General features: G+C 38.0%; 1 protein-coding gene across 2 annotated transcripts in view; it reads left to right on the top strand.

The window, feature by feature from the left end:
- The window catches only part of SKIC3 (SKI3 subunit of superkiller complex), a 44,397-nt gene that overhangs the window by 9,521 nt on the left and 15,343 nt on the right, over positions 1–19,533 (top strand). For both annotated transcript variants that reach the window (XM_052700675.1, XM_052700676.1), the window contains exons 11-31: positions 415–516; positions 2,631–2,764; positions 3,405–3,491; positions 3,579–3,682; positions 3,779–3,905; positions 5,055–5,234; positions 6,025–6,149; positions 6,570–6,823; positions 8,274–8,376; positions 9,114–9,290; positions 10,203–10,347; positions 10,494–10,572; positions 10,703–10,764; positions 10,886–10,942; positions 12,013–12,081; positions 13,502–13,576; positions 14,174–14,315; positions 15,541–15,634; positions 16,187–16,264; positions 18,022–18,146; positions 18,973–19,096. In XM_052700675.1, coding sequence (XP_052556635.1) covers positions 415–516; positions 2,631–2,764; positions 3,405–3,491; positions 3,579–3,682; positions 3,779–3,905; positions 5,055–5,234; positions 6,025–6,149; positions 6,570–6,823; positions 8,274–8,376; positions 9,114–9,290; positions 10,203–10,347; positions 10,494–10,572; positions 10,703–10,764; positions 10,886–10,942; positions 12,013–12,081; positions 13,502–13,576; positions 14,174–14,315; positions 15,541–15,634; positions 16,187–16,264; positions 18,022–18,146; positions 18,973–19,096 — 2,443 coding nt within the window. The remainder of the gene's footprint in view (positions 1–414; positions 517–2,630; positions 2,765–3,404; positions 3,492–3,578; positions 3,683–3,778; positions 3,906–5,054; positions 5,235–6,024; positions 6,150–6,569; positions 6,824–8,273; positions 8,377–9,113; positions 9,291–10,202; positions 10,348–10,493; positions 10,573–10,702; positions 10,765–10,885; positions 10,943–12,012; positions 12,082–13,501; positions 13,577–14,173; positions 14,316–15,540; positions 15,635–16,186; positions 16,265–18,021; positions 18,147–18,972; positions 19,097–19,533) is intronic.

Raw genomic sequence — 19,533 nt, 5'->3', positions numbered from 1 at the left:
CTTTGTCTAATAGAAGGCTGAGATATATTTTCTAAATATATATTTAAGTATAACATCTCTGAAGACAATCATTTCTGTTATAGTCAGCTGTGTATTACTTTCTGTATGGTACACTTTAAATTTTTAGTATGTCTGTTCTTGGACTTTGCTTGGATGAAGAAGCAAATGTACCAATAACAACTAAATAAAGCCTGACAGACATTTACAACCTTATTAGTCTTTGCCTTATAGTTTGGAGGCCTCTGACTCTAAGATGCTTAGAGCAAATACTCAAAGGAAAAATTAACTGTCTAATACTAATTATTTAACTATAGTATTTTTTATGGCATTATAGGGCAAAACAGCATCTGCCAGCTGCAGAATCTTTGCAGTGCTAAGCAACTTTTGCTCAATGCCTTTCTCCTCTTTTACTAGGTTTGCAGAAGGTTAGCCAGTGTGCAGGAGCATGGCATTACTTGGCAGAGGCGCAGATGAAAGTTCACAAATACAGGGATGCTGTCCTGTCCTGCAATCAAGGTAACTGTCTGTTAACTGACAGGGATAAAGTTCTTTCCATAGACTGGTCAGTGTGGCCTTTACATGGGAGGCCTGAGTGAGCAGTAGCTGTTGTCCTTTGCATTTTGCAGTCTTGCTGCTTGTGCTGGTGTTCTCTTGCTTCTCTTCAAATGGTGAAGTAATTGTTGAGGAGAACAAATAAAGGCTGTAAAGTTGTGCAGAGAAAAGAGTTGTGCAGGTCAAAAGAGGTCGGGAAAGGTATTGCAGAAAGAATGAAGTGCAGGCAATTCTTTTCCCATCTGTTTTTAATTGGAAGAGCTTGGGGAAATACATACTTCAGGTTCCTTTTTTTTCAGAGGAGTCATCAAAGAATTTGTGATTATAATATTGACAGAAATTGGTGTAAAATATAAAAGGAAAAATGACTGTTTGAAGAACTATAAGATCTTGATGTAGGAATTGAGCAGGGAATATAAAAATGAAATTACTGAAGTACTAAGTGTTATTTGATCACTTGTTTAAACCATCTTAGCATCCAAATGTGTACAGGTGTTTGGTATAAGTATTAACTTACAGAAAGAGATCTAAGCTAGATCTGAGAAACCAAAGACAAGTCTGGTGTGTTTAATGATCAAGCTAGTAAAAAACTGGAAGAGAGCTAAAGAATCAGTGTAGATATATAATTCTGGGAAATGGACAGCTTTGCTCCTATAAAATGAGTTTTGGAACTCTTTGAAGGAGCTAGCAGTGTATGGATGAGGTAGTGTTGTAAGAGATCTTACCACTTGGAAGTCAGAGTGCTAGCATCAAGACATATATATATTTTCCAGTTCACAGTTGTTGTTTCAAGTGGCTTAAAAGCTAGATCACAACATAATAATAATGGTGAGTTGTCATGTTGGAAGGAAGTATTCCTGATATTTTCACTGGGACCTCTTTTGTTTGTCCTCTGTTCTAGTCTATTATGATTTTCAAGTTTGCCATTCTTCAGAGCAGACCAAAAAGCTCTAAGAAGAGATTACCAGAGTAGCTAACTAGGTGTTAGAGTAACTAATAAAATCCAGAGTTTATAAATGCTAAATCATGCAGCTGTGGGAAGAGATGTTCTCAAGAAGCTGCCCTTAAAGAGCAGAAAAGTCTTCATTTATTTTTTTTTTTTTGGAAAAAGAGTGTGTCTCTGCCCTCCAATGCTTCACAGAGAGCTTCAGTATCACAGATGTCATTGAGGGAATGGTTAGTGAAACAGAGCACTAGCATGCAGCTGTATAAAGAACTAGAGCAGCATGGTGAATTCCGTGTACAGCTTTGGTATCTGCCCACTCTCTGAAAGAAAAGATGGTTTTGAAATCAGTGAAATTAGAAACGATGTGGAAAATAAAGATCAATTATTTTCTTCTACGCAAGATCTAGTTAATACGAAATGAAGCAAAAGGCTGGCACTAGAAGCAAAGGAGGTTTTGTTACTTAATTCAAGGTGAAAGTTAGGGCTTTGTAGGTTTTGTGTACTGTTGTTGCAGAAAGTTTCCTGGAGTTCAAAAGATGTCCAAAGTGGGAAAGAGTTCTGGGGAGGTAGTTCTGTGTTCTTTTTCTCCGCTTATGCTTTTCTTCGACATCGGCAGGTAGGTGTAGGATGCAAGGATAGACTGGCTTTATCAGATCGGACAGAAATTTGTCATATATGGAATCAGAGTTAACGATTGAGAAAGTACTTGTCTTTTGAGAATGCTGACAAGCAACAGAGATTCTCAGAGGTGAGATTATACAGATGATTGGACAATGCATACAACAGTACGGAGTTAACTTTTGCACAGATGTAGAGTTAAATCTTTTATTTTAATAGAGGGGAAAAAATATTACTAAACATTGAAGTGCAGAACAGCTTGGTTAGTGAAAAGTCATTGTTTCTTCTTCAGAGCATGGGTCAGGAAAACACAGCATTCTGTTTAGGAGGTTGGCATCCTGAAAACATTCTGTTTCTTTTACATGTCTGAGGGGCCTTTCTAAAATTCATTGAACTTTTGAACTTCCATGGTTAAATTTTATAGTTTCTTCAAGATGAGAGAGAGCAGTCTATAAATTAGCTTTATTAGTTCCTTTCCTATTTTTGTTTGATGGAACTTTTGTCTTATCAACAGCAATTAAGAATCTTCAAACTCCTGATGGTGCTACTCTGCAGCGGAAGAACCTTATCCTTCAGTTGAAAGCAGAGGTTTTGATCAAAATATCTGATGCTGGAGCTGCAGAAGAAGCCATTAATGCACTCGAGGAGGTATTTCCACTGATCAAGTGAAGTTTAAGGAAAAAAGCACTCTCATCTCTATGCCCTGAAAATTCAAGCTGTGTATTTTCCCCATCTCCTTTTTACATTCTATGTGATTTATACAGCTCCTACCAACTATGCTGTAATCAGTACACTCACCTCTTTGCCACTTTCCCTCCCCTGTTTTCTAGGCTTTTCTATAACTGCTTTTAACTCACAATTCTAATTTTAAAAACTGTCACTCTTGATCTATTCTGGTCTTGCTTAGCAATGCGGGATTGTTGCTAGTTCTGAGGCTACTGTTCACCTGAATTTGAATTACCATTACAATCATGCTCCCTACGTCCTCAATTAACTTATCATTTCACAGAAGCATGTACCTTTAAGACTGAGTAGAATAGCTTCAAGCAGAAACTCCTTTCCCCTTCTTTATGTGTCACAGTTCCATGTGTACTACCTTTTGCATGGTTCAGACTTCAGTAGCTTTGACTTTGCTCTCCTCAATCTGCTGCCTCTTCTTCAATAGAAATCTCAAGGGTCTTCTCTTGAAATGTTTTTCTTATCTCTATCTTCATGTAGACTGCATGCTTCTGACACCTTGCTTTTGTGGTGAGAATAGCTTGTTTGTGTCTATTACTTGGTTTTCTAGGTTGTGGGAGCAAGCAGTGATCCTGTGCTTTTAGCTTTCAGAGGTCGAGCATATTTAAACAAAGGTTTAGTTGATGAAGCTTCAAAGGTTAGTTCTTTTTGGTCCTTTCTCTTTATTAAATAGAACTCTTAATGTCATGCAGCAATAACCAGGAAAGAGTGACATATTTTGCAGATTTCACAAGAGCTTCTGTTGTCACATCCTGATGTAGCTGAAGCCCATGCTCTTGAGGGTTTCATCCATTATTCTCAGAAGAAATATGAGCAGGCAGAAAGAAGGTAAACCTTTTTTTTTTCTCCACTGTAACAGGCTGTAGGGGAGAATAAAATACAATGCTTTTCAAGTTCGATCTGATCTCTGTTCTTTTTATTTAGTTTTCAAAATGCTATTGAAAGAAGGGCTGAAATTGCTGAGTATCATCAGTATCTGGGGCTCACTTATTGGTTCATGAGTGATGAGACAAAAAAAGATAAAGGAAAAGCACTCACTCATTTCTTGAAGGTAAAAGGTTCTTTATTCATTTAAATCAACATTTCTCTATATTGGAAGCATGAAGTACTCTAGCTGGAATGAAAGACTTGAATATTGTGCTTTTTACCATTCACAGGTTTCCAGAGCCTGTAAACCAATTTCAGCTGTGAACAAATTCACTATGGGGAGCTGTAGTTAACTGAAATCTTCTAGCTTTTTTTTTTTTTAACCACCTGTTCAGCTAATTATTGAGATCTTTGTGAAGGCAAATGAGGTGGTGATTTGTTAATTCTCTCAATCCTCTGTCCTGAGAGCTATAAATTTGGGACTTTAGATGGGCATTGTGACAGAGCTTCCAAAATGTCTTGAAATGCGGAGGGCAGTATTCAAAATGCAAAGAAACAAAGAGGGTGGAAAAAATGTGTTCTTAGAGTTTCAGTGTGTATCCACAGATGTAATCCTGCAAAGCCCCTGTAGTTTATATGCATTTTTTAATGCTTGTGGATTTCTCCATGTATAGATCAGAATCTGATCCAAGGGATTTAATCTGATGTCATTTTGGGGAGCGTAGAAGCTTTGCTCCCAAAAATAGGAATCTGAATTTCTTGAACTCACTGTATGCATTTATAGCAAGTGTCACTGCTCCCACTTCAGTAGCAGCAGTGTATAGCATGCAGTGTATTTTAAATGAATATTTTAAATACTCTTAACAATTTTTATAAGCTTTTTTAAAAAAAAATTGTCAGAGCTGTTGATATGCTGCTTTGGGGGTGTTGTTTCTCATATATAAACAAGTGTGTCAAATGTACACAAAATTAACTCAAACCTTTGAAAATGTAAGAGTTAATTGTGGTATAAGATTTGACTGTAAGTGTAATGGTTGAATTTTGAGTGGAATTTTAAAGTGATGATATTGTGAAGTGAAAGGAATGTTTGTTGCTAACACATTTATCTGGTTATTATTTCCATACAAAATGCTTTTGTGTCATGAACTTTGTGGATGGTTCTGCAAGTATTTAAAGCTGAAGTAGCCTTTGAAATATTGAATGCTTAGATGTAGCACAGAAAAAGCTGAAATAAGTCAATAAATGGAGACTGTATAAGTAGTTACCACTGGACCTATCCGCATGCTTGATCCTTCAGAAGGCACTCTTATATTGTGTTTATATTTCCTTATAGGCTGCAAAGTTGGACAGCTACTTGGGAAGTGTCTTTTGTTATTTAGGTAACTACTACAGAGATGTTGCTGGAGACAAAAGTAGAGCTCGTGGTTGCTATAAAAAGGCTTTTGAACTGGATGGAACTGATGAAGAATCTGGAACAGCAGCTGTAGACTTAAGTGTGGAGCTTGGAGACACGGTATTGCACATTCAAGGCCCTGGGTTATGGTTATTTGGCTTTTCTATTAATCTTAATAATCTTTGAGGAATCACCTCTGGTTTCTTTGGTATTTGAGAGTAAGATCTGAAAATAGATGTTCTGTCGTTGCCTGGCAGTTTTCACAGCTGGACTTGCTTCAATTTTATGCTTCAGTTCTGAATTAAACCTACCTGGGGAGGGTGCTGGGGTAAGCAAGTATAACGTTATAGTCATCCCATGTGGTTCAGAGGGGAAGATTTTTTTTTTTTCAGTAGAAACTTGTAGAGAAAGTAAGTTTACTTCTCATATTTAACTTCTGCCATTTTTTGTTTCCATTCTCCCCTTGTTCCTTTTGGAAATAGCATATAAAGTTATTAGAATGTTTTTAAGAAAGTATTTCTTATGTAGCATTGTATAAAAACTTCTTAGTCTGATATTAGCAAGAAAGTAGCTCACACTTTGACAGACTCCATTTGAACATCTGCAGAATAAGATTAAGTATCTGACTCACCGCAAAGACTTGTGCTTTTCTAGTTAAAAAATAGATCTATCACTGCAGAACTGGAGGAATCTACTGTCTTTTTGCAAAGACATACAGAAGATGTGATAATATCCTCCTGTATTCTGCCACTCAGTTTGCCAACCTTTAAAAGCTCCTGTAATGTTACTTCTTTACAAGAACAAGAAATCAGACAATTTAATGGTGTGCCGAAATTGGAATATTCTTCTTAATAATTTTGTTCTTTGCATCCAAATGTATATTAACGTGGTATTTTTTGTTTTTTATTAGGAGACTGCTCTATCCATCTTGAATGAAGTAACTGAAAAAGCAAATGCTGGTGCAGCAAAATGGGCTTGGCTTCATCGTGGACTTTACTACCTCAGAACTGGTCAGCCGTCAAAAGCAGTGGCTGAGTAAGAGAACTAGTGGTTTGTTTAAACCATTTTCTATAAATCCGGCTAATTGATCTTCCAAGGTTTTGAAATCAAGTTAGCTGATCACAAGGCAGCCAGTACTAAACTGGGAAGTGGATCTGAGTGATTCTGAAATTAGCATAATGCAGTCTTCTCATGATAGCAGTGATCTCTGCTAACAAGCCAGATAATGAGGCTTCTTGTAGACAAGGAGGTTGTAACACTGAATAAAAGCCAAAAATAGGTTCAATAGCTAAGCTTGTTTAATTTGTTCTGTGAAGAATTAAACACTGTTGTGCCATTTCTAAAAGTTCTGTATAATTGTCTGCTTGTGTTCTGAGATTATGTAATTTAAGGAAATAATTTGTTTTTGTTAATTTATGCTATGTTTAATTTAAATCTAAATCTTGATATCTGCAGTTTGCAGGCAGCTCTCAGGGCTGACCGAATGGATCCCAACTGCTGGGAGTCTCTAGGGGAGGCTTATGTGAGCAGAGGTAGCTATGCAGCAGCTCTAAAATCCTTCAGGAAGGCCAGTGAGCTGAACCCAGACCATGTGTACAGCATTTACAGAGCTGCAGCAGTTGAGCAGATTCTAGGCAAATATGAAAATGCTATAGCTACCTATCAGCAGATCTTAGAGAAGACAGAAGAGTATGTACCTGCACTTAAAGGTAATATGTCTGTATTTTCAATTTTAGATCTTTTTCTCTCTCTAACTCTGTAGTACTTCAGTTTTATGGAGAGGTTCTTGATAACTGGTATAGGTAGGCCTGCCTACATGAAAGAGTATTTTTGGATGTTCAGAATGCTGTGATCCACTTGCATGAAAGCCAGCATGTAGTAGCCTGCAAATACTTGAGGAGCTCTTAATATCACTATCCAAAGGAGCAATTATAAAGGTAACTATTCCTGTGTAACTATGAGGACAGAGGAATTTAAAATTTATGTAGGAAGCCAGCTAATAATGCTGCAGTTTCACCTGAGCAGTCACACCATGTATGACTAAAAAGGCAGTGGAGTCAGTCAGCCTTGTCAAAGGGGTGGGCTGTACTCATTTTCTGCTGCCCTTGACCATGTCTTTATCAGGTTTTGTGAACTTAGTTGTTGGAAGCACAGTATCATAGCAGATAAAAGAATTAACTATACTGATCTGCTTTAATGTGTCTTTTATATGCATTCCAGTTTTGTGTTATTGAATACTAAGTTTATTCTACCTCTGCTCCAGTATCTGTTTTTAACGTATAACTTTTGGAAATAAAAGGAGTTCTGCTTTTAGATGGCAGCTTTCTTGTACTTGAGCTTATAACCTTGAGACTTGTGTGGTTGAAACAATTACCTAATGTGGGCAGGATAAAAGGCTTACAAAGCATGATTGCATCAAAGTCATACAGTCTGCATTTGTTCCAGTGTCATAATCCAGAAAGAGAGATGGGTGGCTTGGTGTAGATAAGGAGTGCAATTGCATGATGAAGGCAGCTTCAGAACTGTGAAAAAAATACTAAGAAGCAATGGAATTCGCATCCAATGACTTATTGCCACTCAGAGTCACAGCCAATACCAGCAAGTGTATAAACCAAATCCTGTCTTGAATTTTCCAGAATTCTAAAAAGTACAGTACTAGGTGAAGGCTTTTTGATAGTTCAGTTTATTTCTACATAATGTAAATTCTTGCTTAAATAGGATTAAGTGATGTTGGTTTCAGTTACCTCAGAGAAAAATTCCCATCCTACCTTGGTATAGTCCTGTTTTGTATTTTGTGTGTGCTTTGATACTGTTCTTGTATTTGTCAAAGGCTAACCAATGCAGAGTAGCTTTCTAGGTGAGTGAGTGTTCTAGTTAATTCCTGAAAACAAACACCAAATTTTGGTGCTATGCTTTATATAAGTAGGTGTATTTTAATATTCAGATTGTGCTACAGTTCGTGCTGATTAGGGAGAGGTAAGAGCAAAGTGTCTCTTACGAGCAGGAGAGTTTTTGTAGGTTTTTGTGCTTTGGCTTAGTACATGCAAGAAATAAAGCAGAACACTGAGCAGGCTTTCTCCTATACCACCCCACCTCTTCTAGCAAGCAGTGTCAGGCAAGCATCTTTTTTCATAAAGGATAACTTTGTCTTACTTTTAGGACTTGGAGAATGCTATCTCATGCTGGCAAGATCAGCCCTTGAGAAGTACCTTGATATGAGGGCTGTGGGTTACATAGAGCAGGCTCTTGAATTTTTTACAAGGTGAGTACTAAGTATTTAATGTAGCAGACTCGTGGTTTGGAGAAAAATAAATGTTAAATGTTTGAAAACTTTCAGTTAAATAAAATGAATCAGGCCTCTGTTTTAGAAGAAAAAGTTTAGAGAAAATGCATTGAACAATGCATTTTGGATTGAGTAAATGGTAACTATAAAATTACTATTATTTTTACCATATAAAAAATAGAGTCCTTTGACTTTTTCAGACTTCTGAAGTTGCCTATCATTCTCTTTAGTTGTCATTGTGTATATATGGAACTTAAGGGAGAAAATATCAATCAAAAATGGTGGTTGAGAAAGTGGTCTTTCCTTCCATCAATCATACTGTTTAACATTTCAATTTAAATGCTTTAGTGGCCTAAATTAAACCTTGGAGTAACTGCTGTTACAGAGTAAAGTCCACTAGGTTTCTGCAGGTGTCTCATGCTATGTAATATAATGGCAAAAATTAGTAGATATATAATGGCTGATTTTTCTGAACATGCTTAGTCCCCACAAAGTTGGGATATTTTGATGTAGTTTCTGATTTATTTTTTACATTTTAAACCTAGAGGTTGAGTGGGAAGAATTCTGATTTAAAAAAAAAAAAAAAAAAGTACCAAACAACTCATTGATTAATTAAATTGAGTTTGTGCCACTCTTCAGAGTGGCAAACTTTCTGAAAAACATATTGTGATGCCTGAATGGTTGTTTTGTGGGTTTTCTTAATTATTAAATTACAGGGCAACAAAGAACCGACCTGATATATCTTCCCTTTGGAAACTGCTTGGCGATACCTGTACTAGTGTGCATGTTATTTCACCAGCCAAAGTGAATGTTCGAGTTCTAGGATCGCTTCTGGGTAAAAGTGAAGGCAAACAGATGCTGAAGAAAACTGAGCTGCTGAGACTGGGTGGAAGGTAATTATTTATTTTTTTATTCATTTCTGTTAAGTACTTCTACACATCTGTACACGCTGTAGAGTCTCAAATATTCTAGACTATGTTAATTTTAGAAAAGAAAATACATGATGGTTTTCTGACACATGAATATTTAGTGAAGACTAAAGAAAAAGCAAATTCTCATGATTCTTCTAAATTACACCGCTTATTTCAGAGAATGCTCCCTGGGTTACCACAATGGCTCTCATTGCATCATCTAGCACCTGCTATTTTCTGTGGTTCCTTCTGCCTCCAGAGCGTGGCTGTATTGTGCCTGTTATTCAGTCATTTATTCAACTTCAAATTAAGTGATTGCAGTGGTTGTTACCCAGTTCTCTCAGGACTACTAATGTCCAGGATAAAACTCTAAGCTTTGTTTGTGACTGTAATTAGTTTTATAAAACTGCCATTAATTTGAGCCCCACATATGTGATCTAAATTATATTGGAAGAGGGAATTCCTTTTTCCTGGCCCTGGAATCTCATGATAAAAAATATTTGTGGTTTCCTCATAGCACCTTCTGTGCTGCTAGTAAGTTAAGGTGGGCTGAAAATGCTGCTGCTTAGTAAATCTTAACCATTGTGTGTAGTTAAGTACTTCCTAGGGAAGTCTGATTAACTTTAGAAATGGCTGATGTTTGTTATAATTAAAACATTCATGTTGCACCTGAGGTGATTGATTACACGTATATCATTTCATAAGTGATGGATAAGGCAAACCAAAATAGATTCTATAAAGATAACTGTGTTATTCAGTTGTCACTGGGTTTCCATTCTTGCCTGGTTTTGTTTGTTTTTATGCATATTTGATGGTTTGGGTTTTTAAGCACTTTTGAGCATCTTTCATGTGGAAAGGCTTGGGATAATACTTCTGTGATTCATGTTTCTGTAGGTGTTATGGCAGAGCTTTAAAATTGATTCCTTTGCCTAACATATGGTGTGATCTTGGAATAAATTATTATCGACAAGCTGAGCACCTCACAGCAGTAGGCACAGACCTAAATGAGATCAGTGAACTACTAGAGAAGTCTTTACAGGTATTGCCTGTTATTCTGTTGTGTTCTTTAAAATCTACCTTGATGCTTGTCTGCCTAACTTCTGTCTCTAAATCTCAGTAAGCTAGCACATGATGTCTTAACTTTTGCTATTCTATTGATATAATTTGCATTCGATTTTCTTCCAGTGTCTCAAAAAAGCTGTGAGGCTTGACAACAAAAATCACCTTTATTGGAATGCACTTGGTGTGGTTGCTTCCTGTAGTGGTAAGTCTTCAGTGAGATCCCTAGCTGCATAATATTCTACATTAGAAGGCAATGCATGACTAATGCTTTTTACAAAATTTGGTTAGATCTAGCTTTCCTTTCATTTTCCCCTTTTTTTTTGTTCCCTCAGCTATTGGGAATTATGCTCTTGCTCAACATTCGTTCATCAAATCTGTTCAAGCTGAGGAAATTGTAAGTGCTGTAGGCAGCTATCATCTGTTTCAAGTGGGCATTTTAAACTTTTCTTCCCTTGGTGCAGTGTTACTCTTTCAGAACACAGCAATAATATGTAGGTTTTATTTGTTCTGTCTAGAATGTTGTTGCCTGGACGAACCTGGGAGTTTTGTATCTAGCAACTGGAAACATTGAGGTAATTCTTTCTCAATCCTTAAATACAGTTTCCCTTTACAATTTCTTAGGAGAATATGTGGTTGTAGGAGTGTGAGCAAACAGTGAAGAGCGTCTCTCTCGGATTCAAGAAAAATACTTTCTTTGAATGAAAGTTACACAAATTAAGTATTTGTTATGGACTGGATATGGTTAAGTGAACTTAGGCTAAATTGCTGAAGTTGCTCTCCAAATGACTACATAGAATAAAAGCAGTTTGTAAGGATGGAGAAAGTCTGAATCAAATGAATGCACACCAAATTTGACCCAAAAACTCCTTTAGTCACAAACTAAGATTTTGAATTTCCTGCAGGTAGCTACTTTCTGTTTATCAGTATGTCTTATAATTTGCCATAGTTCTTTAGAACTTTCAGAGTCTCTCTGGAGGAAAATTAGAGTACCTGTTAAGTGAAGTTCAGAGTTTTCTTGCAGCTAAAACTACATGCTATTGTATTTGCAGGTCAGAATTTTGGCAATTTTATTTAATTTATGAAATGGGATAGTGAGACTGAGAATTATTTTTAGTAAAAGCAACTTGATATTACAAATTCCTTGCTGCTGAGAGTAATAATGCTAGGACTTTGTCTCCTTGTGCCACATTGAGGAAGGAATTCTGAACATATACAGTCATGTCTTTCCTTCAGGATTTATGTAGAGTAATCAGCTTAATAATTTTCAAACCATTTACATGAAAGAAATGTAAATTTCAAAATCTGGATCCTCCAGGTGTCTAAATTTAAAATATTAATTGTTCTAGCAGTTAATGTAGCTTCTTCCTCAAAACAACAAAACAGTTAATCTAGTTGAGAAGTAAGTGTTTTTGGAATGAAGGGGGACTTTTGATGTTTTAAATAGTTTTTACAATTATTTTTATTTTTAAGAAGTCTAAGCTGCTTTATTTTTCCAGTTAGCAAGTTATTCTGTATGGTACAGAACTAGCAGTGATTTAATTTCATTCGTGAAAAGCTCTTTCAGTACTACTGCATGACAATACCTGTGTATATCAAAAGTGTATGCAAGAGTTTGATAGCTGTGTTATCTTTGGTTCTACAGCAAGCTCATGAAGCCTTCAAAGTAGCCCAGTCTCTGGAACCTTCTTACCTTATGTGTTGGATTGGGCAGGTAAGATGTGAAAAAACATCAAACTGTGCTTTGTTAGAGAAAAAGAGGATTTGGACTTCCTCATAATTGGTGCTTACGCATGTACCTGTAGGAGTAGAGGAAGCTGCTACTTCCCCTGGGGGTGGATAAGACAACACAGTGGTGTATAGAGGAAATCTATATTCAGCAGTTATCTTCATGTAAATGTTTTTGTGACTGATGTAATTGTAAGATGTATAAGAAACTAGCTATTAAAAAACAATCACTGCTGTTCTTGAAGCTCGTTATCTAGTGCTCTTAAAGTACCATCTTCATAAGGTGGCAGCTATTTCCGTTTTTGCTGTATGACTAGTTCATTAAATGGCACTCCTAACTCTCTTCTCAGCTGCCCTCTCTTCCAGCTTACTGTTAAAAACAGTAAGTCTTTCATGTACAAATTCAGCTCTTACTTCCTGGGAGGTTGCTTTTACCACCTACCACTGAGGGCTGGATAGGCTCCCACTGGTACTTAGGTCATCTGTGAATATCACAAAATCCTTCTGACTCATGTTTGTGATTGCTATACGTGCACTCCATGATCCCATGCTGTTGATCTGCTAATAATATCTGATTTGAAGCTGGATGCTAAATAAGGACTAGTGCCATTGTGTGTCAAAACTTCCCATTTTATATCATTGTATTGAGGAATGTGAAGTAGCAGCAAAAGTTCTTGAGTTTCAAATTGCAGTTGAACAGAGACTACTTATTCTACTTTTAAAGTGTTTGATTTATTCTTAGAACCACAGAATAGCTTGGGTTGGAATGGAGCATAAAACCCACCCAGATCCAGCCTCCTGCTGTGGGCAGGGTTGCCGCCTGCTAGATCAGGCTGCCCAGGGCCCCATCCAACCTGTCTTAAGCACCTTCAGGGATGGGGCAGGTGTACCTTCTCTGGGCAGCTGTGCCAGGGCCTCACTGCTTTCTAAATAAAGAATTTCCTCCTAACATCTGATCTGAATCTTCCCTCTTTTAGTATAAAGAAATTTCTCCTTATCCTATCATAACGTTCTGTTGTAGTAAATCTCTCCCTAGTGTTTCAGTAGCCCTGGCTTAGGTACTGAAAGGATACTGTGGGCTGTCCATGGAACCTTCTGTTCTTCAGGATGTACAGCACCAGCTCTCTCAGACTTCCTCCACAGGAGAAGAATAGCAGCCCTCTGAGCATCCTTGTGGCCTATCTTTGCACTCACTCCAGCAAGTCCATACTCTGCATGTGCTAGGGGTCCCAGATTTGAATGCAGTGCTATAGGTGGGGTCTCATGAGATTGGGGTGGAGTTTCTTTGACAGCATAAGAAAAAAATATTTTCATGTTAAATACCTAGGGTATGGCTGAAAATAATCTGTGTTGAGTTTCTTCTCATTTTGAAGTACCTGACTGTAACAACTTATGTTTCTCTGAAGGCTCTTGTTGCAGAGGCAGTAGGCAGCTTTGATGCTATGGATCTCTTCAGGCACACAACTGAACTTGCTATGCATGTAAGTATAGCAGATAGGTACTTAATGTTTAGTCTCTCTATTTATATAACCTAACTTTTAAAGAACAGCTGTATCTTCAACAGTGGAACAGCTAGGCTCCTTTTCCAAATGAGATTGCCTGAATTCACTGTTGCTGTTCTGGACCCACTGAATAGCAGGCACTCGTTTTATTGAATGTTTCAGTCCCAGTAGACAAAGAAGCTTTCTTCATAAGTTGTGAAAAAACATTGTGATCTACAGAATTGGACAAAGGCATAAACTGAAGACATAAACAGGAAAGAGCAAGGATACTGCTGTAATCCTGGATTCTAAGGAAGTGGAAGACTTTAGATTCTCTTAGAACTTTTCTCATTTGTGATTTCTGCATGAGTGCCATCAGTGATATGATAATGTGAGAATTCTTTCTGCCTAAAGGTCTGAGTGTTTGCAGCATATCACATTAGTGTTTTATTCTGCTTAACTATGATTAGGATTTTTATCCTAGACTCTGCCTTAAAACAGAGAATTATTACTATCTCTAAGTATTTCAGTGTTATTTGGGCAGATTTAATGATCCTTAATTTACATTTTTTTGTTTGTTTTTAATTATTTCCTGAGACTGAGGGAGCAAAAGGCTATGCCCACTGGGTATGTTCAACACTGCAAGATAAAAGCAACAGAGATACTGAGCAGTATCAGTACAACATTGTTGAAATGAATGCTATTCCAGCAGCCCAAGTGGTTATGAGCAAGTATACAGGTAGGTAGCTGAAATACCTCATTGAATTGCAAGCCTGACTAGGTGATGTCTCTACTAGGTTTGGCAAAGACTGTTTAGACCAGACTGGGGAAAGGCTTTTGTGTTGTAAAATAAGCAAAGTAGAACAAAGGGACTTTTTTATTAATTGATTATTATTGTTATCACACTGGATGAAATAGGTATGAACGAATACCTGGTGTAGGGAATCTGCTTTGGCAGAGGGGTTGGACTCGATGATCTCTGGAGGTCCCTTCCAACCCCTGCAATTCTGTGAATTCTGTCATTCTACCAGACTTCATTTCAGATGCTGAGCGAAGTAAGAAACTGTGCCTTGTTACGTCTGCCACCTGGTGTCTGATATCAGACATCCTTTGAGTATATCTGTATGGTACAAATAGATGCTAGCTTTTCTGCCTGTGTTCCATGTGTTTGAGCATAAGGCTGTTTTTGGATTTTGCTCATCTTTACAATATAAAGCACACAGTAGTATTAAACTTCAGTAAGAGAAAAAACATTTTCTTGAGCATGGTTCCTAGTCACTGTGGCCTTTATGCAGTGGTAGGCTTGTATATATCTAGCCCAGAAGATGAATAGAGCAAGTGTGGATTTTCTTTAAACTAGTTCCTTGATCTTGTAATCCGTTGCTATTTTTTTTTTTTTTAAGAGCTACAAAATAAGTTGCAAACATTTAAAATAAGAAATGTAAGGAGATATTTATCTATAAAATATACAGATTGCAGGAAGGGTCTATGTTCCCCTTTCTGGTCTGAGGTGAGATGGCAGGTAACTTTAGCAGTTGATGTGCATTTCAAAGCTATAATACTGAAAAATAGTTGAAAAAAGTAATATTAAAACTAGTAAGGTTCTACTAGCATTTTACTAGAGTCAGTACAGACAGAACAGTTCCGTCTTTCGTTACAAAAAAAAAAAAAGCCTCATAACTCCTAACCACTGCAAGCCAAAAAACTTAGAATTCAGTGTGTCAGTACTTTGTTGTAAGATTTGAAACATTTTCGAGCTAGCCTGATGTCATGTTGCTGTCTTAGTATCCTTTATTTGCTTGCAGCCTGTCTAGCTGATTCCAATGAGCAGTTGACAGAAGCACTTGGCAAAGTGCTTTTTTATATATGCATACACTGTAGCATCAATGTAGCAATGTTTTTCTAATGCTTTTTCACAACTCTTTCTGATTATGTTCTCTAAGTTGTAAATTCTGATTTTCTAGAAAGAAATCCAGATGATGCATCTGCTTTCACAATGCTTGGTTACTTGAATGACTATCTGGAACTAAAAAGACAGGCAAAAGATGCTTATGAAAGGTAAATTATACATGCTGGAATACTTACTGACAGAAGTTCCTTGTCCTCATTTTCTGTGCACCAGCTGAAAAGCTTAAGGTTTATCTTTTCCTGCAGTAAGCCTTATGTTCTCAGTTAAGCAGTACATTTCAACTAACTGTACTATACATAGTGTGTGGGAATTTTCTTATGCAAGTTTGAAAATGCGGAACACAAGTAACAGGGGAAGTAAAGGCATTCCACAGCTACACTCAGCTAGTTCATTGTGTGGGAGTTAAGAGAAGCTTCAGGATTTGTTTTTTTGGTTCTTGGTGTTCTTTTTAAAGTTTGATTCTCTATAGTAATTAACATACTTTTTTTCTTGGTGTGAGGTAGAGGAATGATAGAGGGAGGTGATGGAGGAAAATACATGTTTGGAGGGCATGTTTACCAATACATTAAACTTTGCAAAAGTAGCTCTATTTATGTTTTCTGTTTATGCATAGAAGGATTTTTGCATAAAAAACTTGCCTATTCTACTATGAGAATTAATGTAAAAATATGTTAATTATTCTCAATTGTGATCACTTTAAGGGCTGCTACATTACTAAAAAACTCTGAGGATACTGAGAAATATAACACAGCAATGCAAAACTACGGCAGATCTCTGTGGTAAGTGTCTATTGATATATTATCCCAGCCCCTAACTTCGGATGTAGTGAATGTAGTGGTGTAAAACTTAGTTAAGGCTCAGGGGTGAAAGTTAGCGATAGAAAATTTATTAAATGTCATTCTTTGGAGCCAGACTTATCATAGAATCATCAAGGTTGGTAATGACCTCTAAGGACATTCAGACCAACCATCCACCTATCACCAGTATTTCCCACTGAACCATGTCCCTCAATACAACATCTAAATGTTTCTTGAACACCTGCAGGGACTAGGCAGCCCATTCCATCACCTGAGAGCTCTCTCAGAGAAGAAGTATTTCCTGATGTCCAACCTGTATCTCCCCTGGCACAATTTGAGGCAATTTCTTCCAGTCCTCTCATTACTCACATGAGAGAAGAGGCTGACCCTCACCTCTTTTCAGGTAGTTACAATAAGAACAATAGAACAGTAGAACAATAAGGTCTCTTCTGAGTTTTCTCTTCTTCAGACTGAACAATCTCAGCTCCCTCAAGCCTCTCCTCGTAAGACTCCTCAGCTGCTCCAGACCTCTCATAGCTTCATTGCTTTTCTCTGGACACACTCCAAGGCCTCGGTATCATTTTGTAGTGAAGAGCCCTATACTGAACACAGTACTCAAGGTACAGCCTCACCAGGCCTGAGAATAGAGGGATGATCACTTCCCTGCCCCTGCTGGCAACACTGTTTCTGATACAAACCAGGTTGCTATTGGCCTTCTTGGTCATCTGGACATGGCTCATATTCAGCCTGGCATTGACCAGTACCCCCAGGTCCATTTCCTATACAGAGTCTCACAGTCACTCTGCTCCAAGACTGTAGCATTGGCTGGGGTTGTGGCCAACATGCAGGACCTTGCACTTGGACTTTCTGAACTTCATCCCATTGGCCTCACCCAACGATCTAGCCTGTTCAGATCTTTCTGTAGGGTCTTTCTACCCCAAGGCAGATTGACATCTCCTGACAAGTTGGTGTAATCTGAAAAACTTACCGAGGATACACTCATTGCCCTCATCCAGGTCATCAGTAAAGATACTGAACAGGTCAGGCCCCAGTACCAACCCCTGGGGTACACCACTTGTGACCTGTCGCCAGCTGGACATGACTGCAGTTATCACTAGTCTCTGGGCCGAGCCCTGCAGACAGTTCTTTACCCAACAAAGAGTGTACCTGTCCAAGCCATGGGCTGCCAGCTTCTCCAATAGAATACTGTGGGAGACTAGGTAGGCTATGTCAGTGGCCTTTCCCTCATGCATCAGGCGGGTCATTTGGTCATAGAAGGAGATCAGATTGGTCAAGCAGGACCTGCCTTTCATGAACCCATGCTGGCTAGGCCTGATCACCTGGTTGTCCCACATGTCCTGTGTGATCTCCCTCAAGATGGTCTACTCCATAACTTTTCTTGGCACAGAGGTCAAGCTGACAAGCCTGTAGTTCCCCAGATCCTCTTTACAGACCTTCTTGTAGATGGGTCACATTGGCAAGTTTCTAGTCCTCTGGGACCAGGAATGCTTATAGATGATGGAAAGCAGCTTGGCAACCATCTTCGCTAGCTCCCTCAGTACCCTAGGGTGCATCCCACCCACCCCCCTGGACTTGTGGCAGTCCAGGTGAAGCAGTAGGTCTCTGACAGTTTCCGCGTGTAAACAGAGTATTCAACTGTATGGACATCTTCTCTCAACCGTAGCACTGTTGCTACATCCTTCCTATTAATGATGGTTTCTGTTTGTTTTTTTTTACAGTGCCATTGGTGAGTGTGATAAAGCCATTGAGGTTTATACATCAATACCGCTTACTGAGTTTGATGCCATTGTGGGGATAGCACTAGCCTACTTCAAGAAAGGACTCTTAAAAGAAAGTATTCAAGGTGAGTATATTCCTAATTCAAAGCACTACAGGGCAGTTCTTAAGATGACTCTTACCAGATTTGTTCATCTAACCAAGGTAACTGTAGTTCAGATTATTTCAGTCTTTCAGTATACATGTGGGTAGCTATTTCATCATTCATCTATTCATAGAAGTGCTAGAACTATTCAAATCTAAGGAAAGCTACATTTCTTTGAGATTTTCGTTCTTGTCCAGCTTTTGTTTTCTTAGCTTTCCTTGCTATCATGAAATGACTTTTCTGGAAAAATTGCTCTTGGGTAGGAGATTAATGTGATGTTCAAAGCACTTCAGCTTTAGTGATTAATGTAAGTGCTGTGTTGTCATGTTCTGTGTTACTGAGATGGGAGACTGACAGAAAGGTGTGAGTAAAAATTGTCACCGTAGAAGCCTAAGCACTCACAGTACAACAGCTGGCTCAACATTTGAAATAACCCTATTTTTAATGGGAGTTGTGCGTGTTTGTCTGAAACATTATTTCATAAGTATGTTATCACATGGAAATCTTTATTTTCATTTCTCTTTCTAGATATCCCAATACTACTTGCCAGACTGGTTTACACTTGGTACAACTATGTAGGCTGTAAACGTTCCTACAAATCAGACATTTCCTAGCATATAGCTGCTTTCTAAGGTCTTAATCAAATTTTCTTTTGTCTTTTACAATATGATTTCAGGCGTGAAAACGTAGTGAACCTGAAACAGTAGTAATATTGTACTACTGAGATACCTTTCCTGAGGCCTTATAAACATGAGGTTTTTCTTTTCCCACCTGCTTCAATTCTGAATCTTTATTTATTTTTCACTAGCCTATGAGAAAGCCTTGTCTGTTGCGGAATCTGAACAAGATAAAACACATATCCTGACTGCCTTGGCAATAATAGAGTATAAGCGAAACAAAGTGGATGCTGCAAAGACACTGCTGTTTAAATGGTGAGTGGAGGGAGTGCAATGTTCCATTGTCCTACTTAATTTTCAGTTAATTCTTGAGGGGTGTCTCTCAAATGAATGCTGCCAGCTGCAGCAATAGATACCCAGAGCTAGGAAAGGGAACAGAGGACAGTGGGAGAAAAATGTCATTCATTGTATCCAGTATTCCCCAATAAATGTGAGAATACTATTGTTATAAGGTTAAGCTGCATCTTGTAATTAAGTGAGTGTGGAATAGTGGAATTGGCTCTGGTATTATAACTAACAGATAGTGGAAACTATATACAAACTACCTGAAGTTGGAATATAGACAGAAGATGATATAGACTTCTGTCTATATTCCAACTTCGTTTGGGGAGGAATAATTGCATGCATGGTTATAGGTTGGAGGATGACCTTCTGAGAGAGGAGCTCTGCGGAGAGGGACCTGGGTGTCCTGG

This window comes from Tympanuchus pallidicinctus, unplaced genomic scaffold (assembly GCF_026119805.1).
Source record: "Tympanuchus pallidicinctus isolate F22 unplaced genomic scaffold, pur_lepc_1.0 scaffold4, whole genome shotgun sequence".
NCBI lineage: Eukaryota > Metazoa > Chordata > Aves > Galliformes > Phasianidae > Tympanuchus > Tympanuchus pallidicinctus.
Note: the sequence above shows the minus strand (reverse complement) of the source record. Positions and strands in the feature narration are given on the sequence as shown.